Source organism: Fonsecaea nubica, assembly GCF_001646965.1.
Source record: "Fonsecaea nubica strain CBS 269.64 chromosome Unknown Scaff106, whole genome shotgun sequence".
Lineage (NCBI taxonomy): Eukaryota > Fungi > Ascomycota > Eurotiomycetes > Chaetothyriales > Herpotrichiellaceae > Fonsecaea > Fonsecaea nubica.
The window spans coordinates 42089-56498 of NW_019173779.1; the positions used below are offsets into that span (position 1 = coordinate 42089).

Consider the following 14410-nt stretch of genomic DNA (forward strand, 5'->3'; position numbering starts at 1 on the left):
ACGCTGGGCTGGCAACCCGCGCGACGGGCACCGAGTCACCGAGTAGGAACAACTACCTCGTACTGGTGTCATGTTGGAGTACGTCGGTGACATCCATCATTCCCATTACGTCATAGACAGCCCACGCTCGGTATAGCTACTTCAATCGGTGTGCTTAAATCCAACGCTGATCTCTAGCTTAGGTGTTGTGCCCGCGTGCATTGAGAGCTCCTTTCTTCATCGCCGACAGCGCCTCTATTCTCCTCGCTCTCTGCGCGTAGACCAATCAACGTCGAGTTTGTTGACCACCTTCACATCCCCTAGGGTTTTCCGCCAAACAAGATAAGAAAATAGTGATGAACAGAGACAAGGCAGAACAGTTTCCATTGGATTTCGAGGATCAAAGAAATGGAATGGTAACGACAAGCTACTGTCGTTCCCCTTTCCGCTTCACGAAGATATCTATACAAGGGCGATATATATATTGATTACCAATTCTCTCCGACGGGAGTTATACCGCAGGCGGATGGAACTATATGCAGAAACTAAACTCAATGAGCCCAGTCATGTAGGTGGCTACAATTTCTCCTCTTGAGGATGCATCACCATCCCATCTTCCCATATAATCCAACCCAGTTCCATTCCCCTCCCCCTTCCTTCCCTCCCCATGCGGTGGGAGATATTAGTTTCAAAGCAACAGGCACCTTCCAAAAAACAGATGCTGTGCAAACTATGCATGATTTTGACATTGGTCGTTAAGGAGCGTGGATTTTCTCTTCTCTTTCTTTTTATGTCGTAAGGAGTGTGTCTCGTATCTCTTGCAGTCGTTTAAGGATCGTACGCTCATGCCCGTGGTCTGGTTCCAGGGATGAGCCGGGAATTAACAAAAGTGTGACTCTTTGTTCGAGTGCCTGAAACAATAAAGGACCGACGTCATTTGTCGTTATTTCCTTCCACTGATGACATGCTATATACAGCATGTCGGCCTGAGAGGGATCGACGGAAAGACGTGATTGGTGAATTGAAGAATGTGCTTTTTGTTTTCTGTTTTTTAAACCTTTCTCTGAACTCCCCAGTATCTGGAGAGCCAGTTTGGGTCATTCGCACTTATGCCAGGGCGACCAAGCCAACAATACCGGCAAGGAGCGCCACGGCAGGCTTGTTGTTGCTGCTAGCAGCGCCGGTGTACGTCGCTACCGGAGCAGGGGCAGTAGTGCTAGCGACCGGAGCGACGCTTGTCCAGACGCTGCTGCTGACGACTGGCGCAGGAGGCGGAGCATATGTGCTGCTGCTCACAGCGATAGTGGCCCAGGTGCTAAACTCAGGCGCCGAAGGAGTTGACCACTCAGCCCAGCTGGTAACGGGCGATGGAGTACTCTCGACAGGGGCCGGGGCAGGTGCAGGAGTCCAATCTTGCCACTGAGAGGTCGTGGGCTGAACGGGAACCGGAGTAGTCGTCGTTGTGCTAGTCCAATCTTGCCAATGAGAGGTCGTAGGCTGGGCGGGAACCGGAGTAGTCGTCGTTGTGCTAGTCCAATCTTGCCAATGAGAGGTCGTAGGCTGGACGGGAACCGGAGTAGTCGTCGTTGTGCTAGTCCAATCTTGCCAATGAGAGGTCGTAGGCTGGACGGGAACAGGGGTAGTCGTCGTTGCGCTAGTCCAGTCATTCCAGTGGGAGGTGGGTGCGACAGACTTTGTGGTCGTGGTGCTGGTCCAGTCATTCCACGTAGTGGGAGCGACGGACTTTGTGGTCGTGGTGCTGGTCCAGTCATTCCACGTGGTGGGTGCGACGGACTTTGTCGTCGTTGTGCTCGTCCAGTCATTCCACGTAGTGGGAGCGACGGACTTTGTGGTCGTGGTGCTGGTCCAGTCATTCCACGTGGTGGGTGCGACGGACTTCGTCGTAGTCGTGGTGGTGCTGGTCCAGTCATTCCACGTAGTAGGGGCGACAGTCTTTGTCGTCGTAGTCGTGGTGGTGCTGGTCCAGTCGTTCCACGTGGTAGGGGCGACAGTCGACGAGGGAGTTGTAGTCGTGGTGGTGCTGGTCCAGTCATTCCACGAGGTGGGGGCGACAGTTGACGAAGGAGTAGTCGTTGTCGTCGTTGACGTCGTTGTGCTGGTCCAGTCATTCCACGTGGTAGGGGCGACAGTTGACGAGGGAGTCGTGGTCGTGGTGGTCGAGGTCGTGGTGGTAGTCGAAGACCAGTCAGCCCAAGTTGAGCTCTCTCTTCTATAAACGTTTCCGGCATTTGCCAGGCTGGCGACAGCCAACAGAATGAGAGACGACTGCATGTTGGACGAATATGTGATATGTGGGGTAGATTATGATATAGAGATTGGAAAGGTTGCGAGAGCAAATGCCAATGTCCAGAGCCTTAGCGAAGGAGCTCCGTGTACGAGGTACAAAGCGAGGGATAGCCGGTCGGAGACGGGAATATGATGGAGGAAGGAAAAAGAGAGACAGATGAGGATGGGGAGGTGGCCGATTTTGTAGTGTCAATCCCCAGCCGAGAAGGCACCTCCCTCAAGCTTCTTTGACTGTGGATTCTGTCATGCGAGCATGGAGCATGGTACCTATGGAGAGGCGAGGAATGAATCGAAAAGTGCTGGGGATGTGGCGAGGATAGCGAACTTGCAGTATCGTCCCATGACACCAAGCCTGTTCCTCTCAGAATCATGTCATGGTTGTAGTGGAGGGTGGATACCGACATACCTAGACGAGGAACACTGTGGAGACCATAGGGTATCAACCGAGTTTTCCCAGCCCGGTAGAGTGTACCAGAGTGGGGTTCCAAAAGGCCATGCCAACCGGTTCAGCCTGGGAATAGCATCCTCCAATACGAGTTGGTACTCTAGCACACTGGTTAGTGTATTCTCCGTCATTGACCAATTAAAGTACGTAAGAAGAAAAATGGGGAGAATGTCTCGTGGCTTGCCCGCGAGTAACCAACCTCTTCAGGCGGGAGAGTCCGTACGAGCAGTCGGTAGTTATCATGCACTTGCATGCGCCAAAGAAGGCCAGGCTTCCTGTTGACCATGGTGAATGTAGTATCACGTAGCTGGTTGTAATGCCTCCAGCCTCATGCAAGCATCTCAGTTGGACAATGGTCATAGTCTCTCGGCTGTGTGACCATAATGCTGCTGTAGGTAGCTCAAGAGCAAGTACCAGGGTTGAGCAAGAAACTGGATGGGGATGGGTGCCAGAGAGCTGAGGAGGTCCAGGCAGGAGTGGAAGCGTGGAAGCGTTGCTAGGACCGAGTGGCTACCTCATCCGTTAGTAGGTACTCCAATGAGGTCAGAAATTGTCAACCAAACATAGTGATCCCTGTCACTGCGCCCCCACAAAGAGCTCTTGTTTGCCTTCGATGTCTCGTAGCGTGATCGCATGACCGTGGTAGCCACGGTATTCTTGAGACTGCCGGATCCCACCGAACATGGTCGACGCCAACCGAAGCCACTAATGGTAGGCTTCGGCAACTGAGCAGAAAAGGTTGATGGTCGTTTAGAGGAGCTTGGAGAAGGAGGTTGGGCAATTGCTAGGGAGTTGGAAAAAGACTCTGTGGGGTGCCAAGACTGTAATGTCTCACTTTAGCAGCTAGTGGATCCAGGAACCAGTCGATTATTGGTTAACCTTTCGGTCAAGCCTTTCAAATAGTGAAGGATCCATCCCTGTTTTTCCACGTTCCCTTCAGCACGCAAGAGCGTCCTCGGGGAATTTCTGACGGTCTCGGCCCAGTAGGAAAAGCTCTGCAAGACTTTTTCCTCCCGCTGACTCCATGTACCTGCCTCAGTGCCAACCGTATCGTTCCTTTTGGATCTCCCTCGCATGCTCATTCAGACCCTTTCAGCAAAGAGGTACCTCGTACTTTGTCACTGTCTCTCTTGTTCCCATAGCACCAGCCGGGCGTTGAGCCGGGCTCTCCTCGTACTACTCTGTATATCTATCGATTGGCTTCCGCTCGGAACCTTGTTGGGCACCGATAGGCAGAAGCTAGACGATAGGCGTTGGAACTAGCAGATCTTTTCCGTCAGCTCGACATGGTATGACGGAATTGACGTGCTTTTGTCTCGCTATGAGCTTTGCTCAACCTCGCCGTAGCTTTCCTGCAAAAAGTTCCACACAAATCCGGACCGGCCTTCAGGTTGGCATGTCCTAGTATAGCTGGCCACAGGCCCTAGATACTGGGTATGGTTGGAGGGAGGAATCACATCATGCGCCTGGTGGCCCACAAACCCGATGTGTATCATTGGCTTATATTGATAAACAAACTTTGCTGTTTCGAGAACGGAACTTCGACCACATTCGACTTCGGCAACAATGTCCCAGACTGGGCTATTCCATGCATCTTTTTGACTTATGGGTCACTCGTATTCCCGGAGCTCTTGTGTCACAGCAGGGCTTCACTCATCGTCGATCCCAGAATCTGATCCTGACTCCCACCCAATGCCGTAGTTCTGGGCCATTTGTGTCAAGTCGTTGTAGTGTGCCTCCCGTTCTTCCCGTGGCATTAGGCGGGCAGTCAGGTCCCTCAGGTCAAGAATCCTGCTCTTCATTCTGGAATTGCATCCCAAGGCTGCCGAAACGTCTAACCCGCTGGGCCGTCGACTGGTCTCGAAGAGTGTGTCTGGAAATGTGTCAAGCAGAGGAAATTGGAGGCTAGTCTGAAATCTGAGCGTGTGTCAGTCTTTTGTTGTCGATTTCTCTTCTTTGTGGGATAGTATGCGCTTTGCGCGGCGGGGGAAAACAAGCGAGGGGATCGACTCACAGCTCTACCACGCTCTCCTCGTTCAGTCTTCTTCGAAGCCGCTCCTCCGGGTTAAGGGTCAACGGTCGAGTGCCTGACTCGAGGTGGTCACGCTCACATTCCACCTGGGCAAAAACGTGATTAGACCTCCTGGCTGACGGGTTGCTGAGACTCGGGCTGTAGTCCAAGTCGAAATCTGACGGCTCTGGCACATTGGCACTTTGATTTTCTTCATGCCCGTTCCCTTGCACCCTTGCAACTCCGTTGGAAGAATGGCTTGCACCAACATTTGAACTCGTGACGCTTGCATGAAGCTCAAACACATTTTGAACCCCATTGGTATTCAAAGTGTCCTCGAGTAGACCCAACGAGCCTCTTTTCCCTACTTCGGCATGGAGTCTTGTCGGAAGTGTAACAGATTCGACGCCCGCACAGAGGAGCGCAGTACTCATCCAGGCAGAACCATCGTCGAGGTGTACGTACTGAGGGAGGACTGCCGGAGGAGTAGCAAGTCGGACGTATGCTGATGCTTGCTGACCAATTGACTGAAGGGTTCTCGCGGCATTGCACGCCCTCACCGATCGTTTTTCCTAGTCCAACTGAGCAATCTGTCTGCTGAGAACTGGTGTGGACATACCCTGGTGGCCCTGGAACCATCTTCCATCCCCCAGACCCAGATACTTGTCCTACCATACTCGTCTCTCACATTATCCACATACTTTGCAGCAAACCCTCCCCAAGCGTCATCCGCCCCAGTGAACAGTTGAAAACCCTGCACTTGATCGCATTCTTCTACGAACGGTCTGACATCACGATCAAGCAGATCAACCTCCTTGTCCAGGCTTTCAAACAAGTCTCCGCCTGCCGACCAGTTTTCAAAGGGCATCAGTTGCGAGTTCAATTCGTACTCGTGGAGCTGGACGATGGATCTAGGGTGATAGAAGACTCGGTTGAAATCAGACCAATACCTCACGTCCGAGGCGTGGAGTTGAGCAGTCGGGAGACCTAGATCTAGGTTCCTTTGGAACTCAGATGGCTCAATGGGCTGTTGTAGATGTCGCGCGGTGTTGCCATCCCTGGATGTGGTTAGAGTCTCATTCAACCAAGCGACGTCTCGGTAGACGGCATACCAAAGACCCAGGGGAGGATGAGACTCATCCTGGATGTCATATAATGCATTGAATTTACGGAGAGTGCCAAACCCACCCTTCAGGTCATAGATTATGGTTCGAGGAGTGAATGTCTCTGATCCATCGGAACCAAGGCCTGGTCGAAAGTGGATGTCTGGGTTGACCAGGGATATCTCATCATGAGAATATGTGAAATAAGATTCCTTTCAAGGGAAAATTAGAGGGTTTCTGGATACAGCTGAGTGAAGGGTACCTGAGCGTTCCAGAAATGGGTCGCTAGATAGTTACTTTTGTTGCCAAGCTGAAGGGTTATGATTTCATGCATTGTGGGTGCAGAACGTCATTCTGAAAAGGGTGAGCCTTGATCATTCGACCGTGAATAGGAGATCTTCGAGTCACAGTGCCAATAATTAAAGGGTACAAGACATCATTGACTGTGGAACAGAAGGTCGAAGGTAAAGACGGTGCATGTGGTCGAGGCTGAAAGACAGAAATTTGATAGTATTGTGTCTGACAGACAGCCTTTTTGGAGGGGTCGAGCTAACCCATTATCCATAGGTTAGGGCAGCGTGAGCAGTCTCTTAGCCGCAAAGAGGTGTCTGGAGTATATTTACATATAAATGGGCCTACGAGCATGCTATGCTTCAGACGTTCTACGATCTGAGTATTGGATAGGGTGGTCGATTGGTTGGTCTCGAGAGCTCTTCAACCATGTTCGAGGTGGCGTTTATTCCATGTCAGACGATGCTTTTTTTGTTGGTCCCACGACTCATGCATTTCAAGCAGCATGACTCGTGCCTGCGATTTTCTGGACAACTTGTTCACAAGCCGGTCGATACGGGGATGAGCATGCGAGCATCAGAAATGAAAACGGTGTCATAGACTGGATTTACTGTTCCTCCGCTCAGAATCGTGTATTTCATATTCGTCGCCGCGCATTATTCTTGAAATGCACTCGCACACCTCGATTCCCACATCCTTCTCTCCTTGAGTTAACTTACTGTAGATCCGACCATTACGCCCTGTGCGGATCACAACATCTCTACATTTACACAATGGCACCGCCTGGACGACGGAAGTTATCGACTCTCAGCCTTCTGACGCTGTGTCTCCTCCTTTTCTCCACCACCGCGTATGCCGCAGCGGCAGTCCTGGGCATAGATCTGGGGACAGAATATCTGAAGGGAGCCATTGCCAAACCTGGATCTCCTATTGAAATTGTCCTATCCAAAGATTCCAAGAGAAGGGAAGCCGCTACTCTCGCATTCAAACCCTCCAGAACTCAGACAAAGGATGACGAGGCCTTCCCCGAACGTCTATATGGAGGAGATGCCGTGGCTCTTTCCGCGAGATTCCCGAGCGATGTCTATCCCAATCTGAAGAGTATACTAGGTCTGGAATACTCTACGGACCCTGTAAAGACCTACGCCACCCGATATCCTGGTTTGAATCTCGAAGTCGTCCCAAGAGGCAATGGAACGGAAAAGAACAGCGGAACTGTGGGCTTCAAGAGTCACAGCTTTGGGACCAAGAAAGACGAAATATTCATGGTGGAAGAACTCCTGGCCATGCAGTTGAAAAACCTCAAGAGCAATGCGGAAGCAATGGTCGCGAAGGGTGTACATGTCACGGACGTGGTCATTACGCATCCTGCGTTCTTTACCGCTGATGAGAAGCGAGCTATTCAGTTGGCTGCGGACCTGGCGGGTTTGAGAGTTCTAGGTCTCGTGAGCGATGGACTCGCCGTCGGCCTCAACTATGCAACGCACCGGACGTTCGACAGCGTGACTGATGGTGCCAAGCCAGAGTACCATCTGGTCTATGATATGGGTGCTGGATCGACAACGGCAACGGTGCTCAAGTTTCAAGGCAGGACAATCAAAGGTCCTGGAAAGCGGAATTCCACTGTCCAAGAAGTCATCGCCCTTGGTGTGGGATCCGATGCCTCACTAGGTGGAGATTCTTTGAATGACGTTGTTGTCGAAGACATCATCTCCCGGTTTCTCGAGTCACCAAGTGCGAAGAATCTAGGGCTGAGTCGTGACCAAGTCACGTCTCACGGGAAAGCAATGGCGAGAATCTGGAAAGAGGCCGAGCGAGTCCGTCAGCTTCTCAGTGCTAACGCAGTTTCATCGGCCACTCTTGAAGGACTTTATGACGATGATATCACGTTCAAGTACAGTCTCACTCGGGAAAGGTTCGAAGAACTCGCCGCAGACCATGCTTCACGCGTAGGCTCCCCGATCGAAGCGGCTATACAGTCCGCCGGGCTGCAACTGGATGATCTAGACTCAATAATCCTACACGGAGGAGTAGTGAGAACTCCTTTCGTGCAGAAGCAACTCGAAAAGGTGGCTGGCGGGCCATCCAAGCTGAAAACCAACGTCAATGCTGACGAGGCTGCGGTAATGGGAGCAGCTTTCAAAGCTGCATCCTTGAGCCCTAGCTTTAGGGTCAAAGACATTCGAGGAACAGATATTTCTGGCTTCTCCTTCCTCCTGAAATGGAGTGTCGAGAACAAGGAAAGGACACAGAGACTGTTCCACCCAACCTCGCAAGTTGGAGCTGAGAAGCAAGTGCCCATCAAAACGCTGGAAGATATCACCTTAAGCTTCACCCAGGCAGTCAAGGAGCTAGAAGTTCCTGTAACGGAGGTTGGGGCTTCAAACTTGACGAAATCAGTGGGTGAGCTGAAGGAAAGGCATGGTTGTGCTGCGGCAAATATAAGCACCGTTTTCACCATGCGGTTGAGCCATGTGGATGGATTGCCAGAAGTTGTTTCAGCGTCTGTCAGCTGCGAAACCGAGAGCATCAAAGGCGGAACCGTCATTGACAACGTCAAAGGCTTGTTTGGCTTCGGCTCAAAGAAGGACAGCGAGCAGAAGGTTGTTGGAGACGAAGATGCTAGTGGAGAGACTGCTGAGTCTCAAACACCATTGCCTGCGTCCGATCCTACAAGCTCTGGATCGACCATGTCATCTGTCTCTCCATCGCCATCAGAGTCATCCGTTTCCTCGTCCTCTTCGGCGACCAAAGTCGCCAAAGCAAGCAAAGCAACGCCAACAACAGTCTCAATCCCCATCGCCCTGAGATCAACTGTTATCGGGCTCAATGCTCCACCCACTTCAATTTTACCTCGCCTCAGACAGCGTCTAACTCAATTCGATATGTCAGATCGGGATGCCGCCCTTCGGGCTGAGGCTTTGAACAATCTCGAGGCCTTCACGTACCGGGCCAGGGACTATCTGGAGGACGAGGGCTTCATTGCTGCCTCGAGCGAGTCAGTTCGGAAAGAACTTGAACAGCAGCTGTCGAGCATCTCGGAGTGGCTGTACGGTGACGGCCTTGACGCCAATCTCCAAGACTTCAAGGACAAGTTGAAGAACCTCCATGCGCTAGTCGACCCCGTATTGAAACGACAGGATGAAGCCACAAAACGGCCCGATGCTGTCAGGAGCCTGAAGGAGGGGCTGGAGAGCTTGAAAGGCATGATAACAATGGTAGAAGGAAGTATCAAGAAGGCTGCTGAAAACGCGGCATCGAGTGCAAGCGAAGCTGTAGAGTCTACAGCTTCAAGTGCTTCAGGCCCGTCTCCAACGGACGGCGATGACCTTGACGAAGACCCATATAGCAGCACGTCAGTAGACGAAGCAACGCAGACTGACGAACCGCCTCCGATCAAACCGTACGAATACACGAATGAAGATCTTGCAGCTCTGACAACGAAGTATGATGAGGTCAAGGAATGGCTCGACGAGAAACTTGCCCTGCAAGACAAACTCGGGCTACACGACGATCCAGTTTTCCTGGTTGCTGAATTGCAGACTAGGGGGCTGGCACTACAGAAAGTGGTTTCGGATACTATTATGAAAACAATCAAAATGCAAGAGATCCCCAAAAAGGGGAAGACAGGGAGTGGAAAGAAAGAGTCAGGAAAGGGAAAGGTCAAGAAGACCAAATCCTCGAGCACGAGTGGAGGCGAAACTTCCAAAGCGAATACTTCATCGACCTCATCCGGAACGTCGAGCGCCACGGCGACGAAGAGCGTCAAGGACGAGTTGTAGACCTTGTGTTAAAAGAATCTGAATTGTTTCCCTTGCATCAATACGTGCGAGCCACAACAAAATCTATATTTTGGGCATTCACTTGAATATACCAGAAGGGGATACATATATTCCCACATGGCTCTAGAGAGGCAGCACTTTGTAGAGGCCTTGTAGGAGGCTCAATACCAATACGACCTCTCTATACAAAGAGCATACCTCAATACCGCATACGGAACTCACGTGTCTGTGCTCTTGGTTGTGTTCAACACATTCCCAACCCCAGATCCTGGCATTCGCGGAAACATCGAGCCAATGATAGCACTACAACAGCCTGCCAGCTCCTGTCAGCCGTACGTGCGTCGCGCACAACTGTGTGATCAACCGGCTTCCGATGGAATCCCATGTCCGACGGTTGAGCCGCGTCTCTTTCCAGTGGGGCATCTCGCCAGGGACCACCCACATGTCTCTTCTTTGATTGTACTGGGTAGTGGGATGAGCCGACTAAAACGTTCGGTGCTTGCTGTAGAAGGCTGAAACAAAGGGGAAATAGCACAGGCGAACATGGTCCAAAGCCTGATGAGTCTGAGACGGCGACCGTTGTCATTCTTGTACTTGTACGCAGGCCAGGCGTCGAGGCGCGGGAGGATCAAATTATCAGACTGCACATTTGTTCAACGCCTGAAACGAGCCAGTTTGATTAGATTGGGCCGCCGAAGACGCAGACAAGCCTTGAGTGGACGATGGAAGATGAAGGAGGGGGCGGTATGTCAGCCCTATCGACTCTTAGTATCTGCGTCTTTCCCAGTAGCATCTTGCCATTCTGTCTTGGTATCTTGGTGGTGTGGCCATTGCGGCGACGCTTGGGATAGATCTGAGCTCGAAAGAACAAGATTGAAAAAGCACTGTGTCCGAGTAGGTACAAGTACTCGGTGCCTCTTAAGAGTGGATTTCACCGCTCTTTATCTGTTCGTCTGACTGGGATCTGGTAGAAGTCAGTGTTTTTCAGCCCCAAATCAGCCCTCGAATACTTTAGGCATCAGACAATACGAGACGAACCACCCTGCAGAGCCACTAGAGCCCACCACTAGCCCTTAGCACAAGCTAGAAGCCCACCATCTTGGCCACCACCTTTGTGCGTTCATTGTCTTTTCTTTCATCTTCTGCGTCTTCTGCAATATGCGACTGATGGCAAAAAAGAGGCAATTCGATTAGTCTGTAGTTGTTCAGGCGAGCTGCAGTATCCCGGGACCCGAGTGAATGAATCAAGTTCTGACTTGGCTGAAGGACGGCGAACGGCGAACGGGACTGAAATCCTTCGTATCGCAGCCTGATATTTAGGAGGGGAAGACAGCCACTAGTCTTCCGTTCGGTACCCATTGCCCCCCGTACCATTACGCATCATTACGGGCACCGTGGCCGCCGCGGCGATGTTGTCTGCCCTATTAGTACCTACCAGGTAGTAATTAGTAGTCAGCCGCCCTCTTCAGCGCATCCAACACAGCCGCAGCCGCACGTCCCTCTCTGCTTCTATCGCTACATACCTCTTCTTCAGCTGTCTGTCCAATTCTCAAAACACCCCATTCCCAAATCTTGCTCATCCCAGCACTTACCACTACTGACTGAGAATTTGGGTTCTGGTTGCCTCGTCGTACCATCGTCGCCCCCAAGCCAGTGCTCTTTCCTTCGCTCAGCCACCGACTTGGTCTTGCCTTACCAATCCAAATCACCTCGTGTTGACTGCCGCCAAACAACAAAACTCCTTGCAACCATAACGAAACCACTCGGCTCCCTATACTCGCTCTTTCCCTCGCTCTGCTCTTCAATGTCGATGTCATGAGCTCGCGCTTCAAGTCTCTAGGCTTCGGTTCCAAACGAAAGAGCAGCGCCAACATCCAATCCGCCTCAACCACTTCCACGTCGGTCGCTTCACCCAACGGCTCCATCTCGAACGCCACGACTCCTCCCCCTCCTCAAAACTCCTCGCAAACCAGTCTGCCGCCCATGAATCCCAACCAGCCAGGCGCGCCTGGACGTCCTCCCAGCTACCAGTACAACACCGTCCAGGGACGTCCTCAGTCGCCAATGCCACCTGCTCAGAACCAAATGGCTCACCACCCTGCTCCCATCGATACCAGGGCCGGTGCTTATGTTGGCGGTGCCCCTCAGTTGGGTCCACCTCAACCCCCAGGGTATGGCGGTGCATACGGGCATCAGACTATCGGTCCACAACCGGGCATCCAACATATGGCCAATCAATACCCGCCGGGTGCTCGTCCCGCAGAAGTTGAGGGTGCAGGGAGGAGCAAGGCCCAGCTGATTGTTGGCATCGATTTTGTAAGATTTGCACTGTTCAGGATAATCGTATCGCGTGGGTTACTGACTGGCTTCTTTCTTGCTTAGGGCACCACTTTCTCGGGTGTGGCATTCGCCTTCGCGACAAACACGGAAGCAAAAGAAGATATAATAACAGAATGGCCAGGTGCGGGCAATCAAACAAAACAAAAGGTGGGTCGGAGCAGACACCTCGGCCAAAAACTTGTGGCGTAGGACTGACCAGAGTAGATTCCCACCGTTCTATACTATGACCAATATCAGAAAGTTGTCGGCTGGGGTCCAGACATTGCGGACGCCCTAGCTCCCACAGGTTATCCCAAACCAGGCGTGCAAAAGGTCGAATGGTTCAAACTGCAACTCATGCTCTCAGGCAACACTTACATAGACCCTATTAACCTGCCTCCTCTACCACCTGGGAAGTCCGAAATCGATGTGGCAGCTGATTATCTCTTCAAACTTCGGCAAGCCATGAGAGTCCAGTTGCAAAAGACATTGGGTGAGGTCTTCAACAGAGAAGAGCGGAATATCCGATACTTTCTGACCGTGCCCGCTATCTGGAACGATGCTGGCAAAGCAGCCACCAGGGCGGCAGCCATTCAAGCCGGATTCATTCGTGATGAGAACGACAACCGACTAACGCTCATTACCGAACCCGAAGCCGCAGCCATGTTCTGTTCCAAGACTGGCCTCCTCAACCTCAAGATTCATGATGCGGTCCTGATCGTAGATTGCGGCGGTGGCACCGTTGATCTGATTGCATATGAGGTCGAAGAAGAAACTCCCTTCACTGTTGCCGAATGTACGGCCGGAAGCGGCGACTCCTGCGGTTCTACTGCTCTCAACCGAAACTTTTCCAACATCTTGCGCGCAAAGATCAGGAAGATGAAGTTGCCTGATGGATCGAAAACCGCCGGCCGAGTATACGCCAAGTGCATTATGGACTTTGAAAACAGAATAAAGGCAGATTTCCGCAACAACGGTCAGAAATGGGCCGTCGACGTTGGTATCGAGGCTGAGTTCCCCGAAGCCGGCATTGAAGAGGGCTACATGACGTTCACCAATGAGGAAATCCTTCAATGCTTCGAACCCGTGGTCAACAGGATCCTGGAGCTTGTTCGCAACCAAATTATCGCTATCCAAGCGCAGAACAGATCGTTACAGAATGTTCTTGTGGTGGGTGGGTTTGGTGCATCCGAGTATCTCTTCCAGCAGATCAAGCTGCATGTTCCCCCTCAGTTCCAATCTAAAGTCGTCAGACCCATGGATTCGGTGGCTGCAATTGTCAAAGGCGCCGTCACGGCAGGTATCACTGAGCGCGTCATCACCTCCCGCGTTGCGAGACGACATTATCTCATGGCGACCCTTCAACCATTCAAAGAAGGTCACCATCCTGAACAATATCGCGTGCCCAGCCTTGACGGCAAGGATCGGTGTAAATATACAAGACAGATCTTCGTTCAGAAGGGCGAGAGAGTCAAGATTGGTGAGCCGGTCAAAGTCTCGTTCTTCAGACAAGTCGCACCTGGGGCAACATTGATGTACGAAGACATTCTTTATGCATGCGATGAGGATGTTTGGTAAGTTTCCTAGGTCGTCCTTGCCCTACTAGGCGGTGTCCAGCTAACCGTGTAACAGTCCCGAATATACCAAAGACCCACGCATCAAGGAAGTAGTCACTCTTACTTCGGATTTGTCAAGAAAGAACCTCGAAAAGGACTTTGAAAGAATGGACACTCCACAGGGCACATTCTACAGAGTGTACTTCGATATTTACCTGACATTGGATGGGTCCGAGTTTAATGCCGAATTGGTGTGCCAGGGTGAAGTGATGGGAAGATGCAGCGCAAGATTCAGATAGACCCGTGGATCGAAGTCTGGATATCACCTGGACAACAAGGACGGTCTCAACTTCAAGAGTGGAAGCATGGCAATCAAGAGGAACGTAAAGAGAAAAGAGAAATGGGTGATTTAATGACTGGTAGGGTTGCAGACGACATATGAAGCAACGACAGCGCGGACAGAAAGAAGAGACTTTGGGAATGTCCCGATATGGGCCAGGCTACACTTTGACGATTGTTGATGTGGACACGATCACAGAGCAAGGACCACAAGCTTGAGATGCATGCCTTCTGAGGATTGAAGATGGTGTCGTGGCCACAATGCCGTTGACACGACG

The 14410-nt window shown here is 51.7% G+C and overlaps 4 protein-coding genes across 4 annotated transcripts; 2 read left to right on the forward strand and 2 right to left on the reverse strand.

The window, feature by feature from the left end:
• Positions 1–1086: 1086 nt before the first annotated feature.
• On the reverse strand, positions 1087–2271 carry AYO20_10235 (hypothetical protein; the record flags this gene model as incomplete). Its single annotated transcript, XM_022648493.1, has 1 exon — positions 1087–2271. One exon carries the CDS (start codon positions 2269–2271, stop codon positions 1087–1089), a length of 1185 nt encoding a protein of 394 aa, XP_022495520.1.
• Positions 2272–4380: 2109 nt separating this feature from the next.
• Positions 4381–6179, reverse strand: AYO20_10236 (hypothetical protein; the record flags this gene model as incomplete). The annotated part of the gene is made up of 5 exons (XM_022648494.1): positions 4381–4648; positions 4746–5314; positions 5362–5800; positions 5855–6057; positions 6108–6179. The coding sequence occupies 5 exons, from the start codon at positions 6177–6179 to the stop codon at positions 4381–4383; spliced, it is 1551 nt and encodes a 516-aa protein (XP_022495521.1).
• Positions 6180–6909: 730 nt separating this feature from the next.
• Positions 6910–9918, forward strand: AYO20_10237 (hypothetical protein; the record flags this gene model as incomplete). Its single annotated transcript, XM_022648495.1, has 1 exon — positions 6910–9918. The coding sequence occupies one exon, from the start codon at positions 6910–6912 to the stop codon at positions 9916–9918; it is 3009 nt and encodes a 1002-aa protein (XP_022495522.1).
• Positions 9919–11733: 1815 nt separating this feature from the next.
• AYO20_10238 (hypothetical protein) lies at positions 11734–14206 on the forward strand (the record flags this gene model as incomplete). The annotated part of the gene is made up of 5 exons (XM_022648496.1): positions 11734–12234; positions 12301–12405; positions 12496–13811; positions 13870–14044; positions 14108–14206. The coding sequence occupies 5 exons, from the start codon at positions 11734–11736 to the stop codon at positions 14204–14206; spliced, it is 2196 nt and encodes a 731-aa protein (XP_022495523.1).
• Positions 14207–14410: the final 204 nt, after the last annotated feature.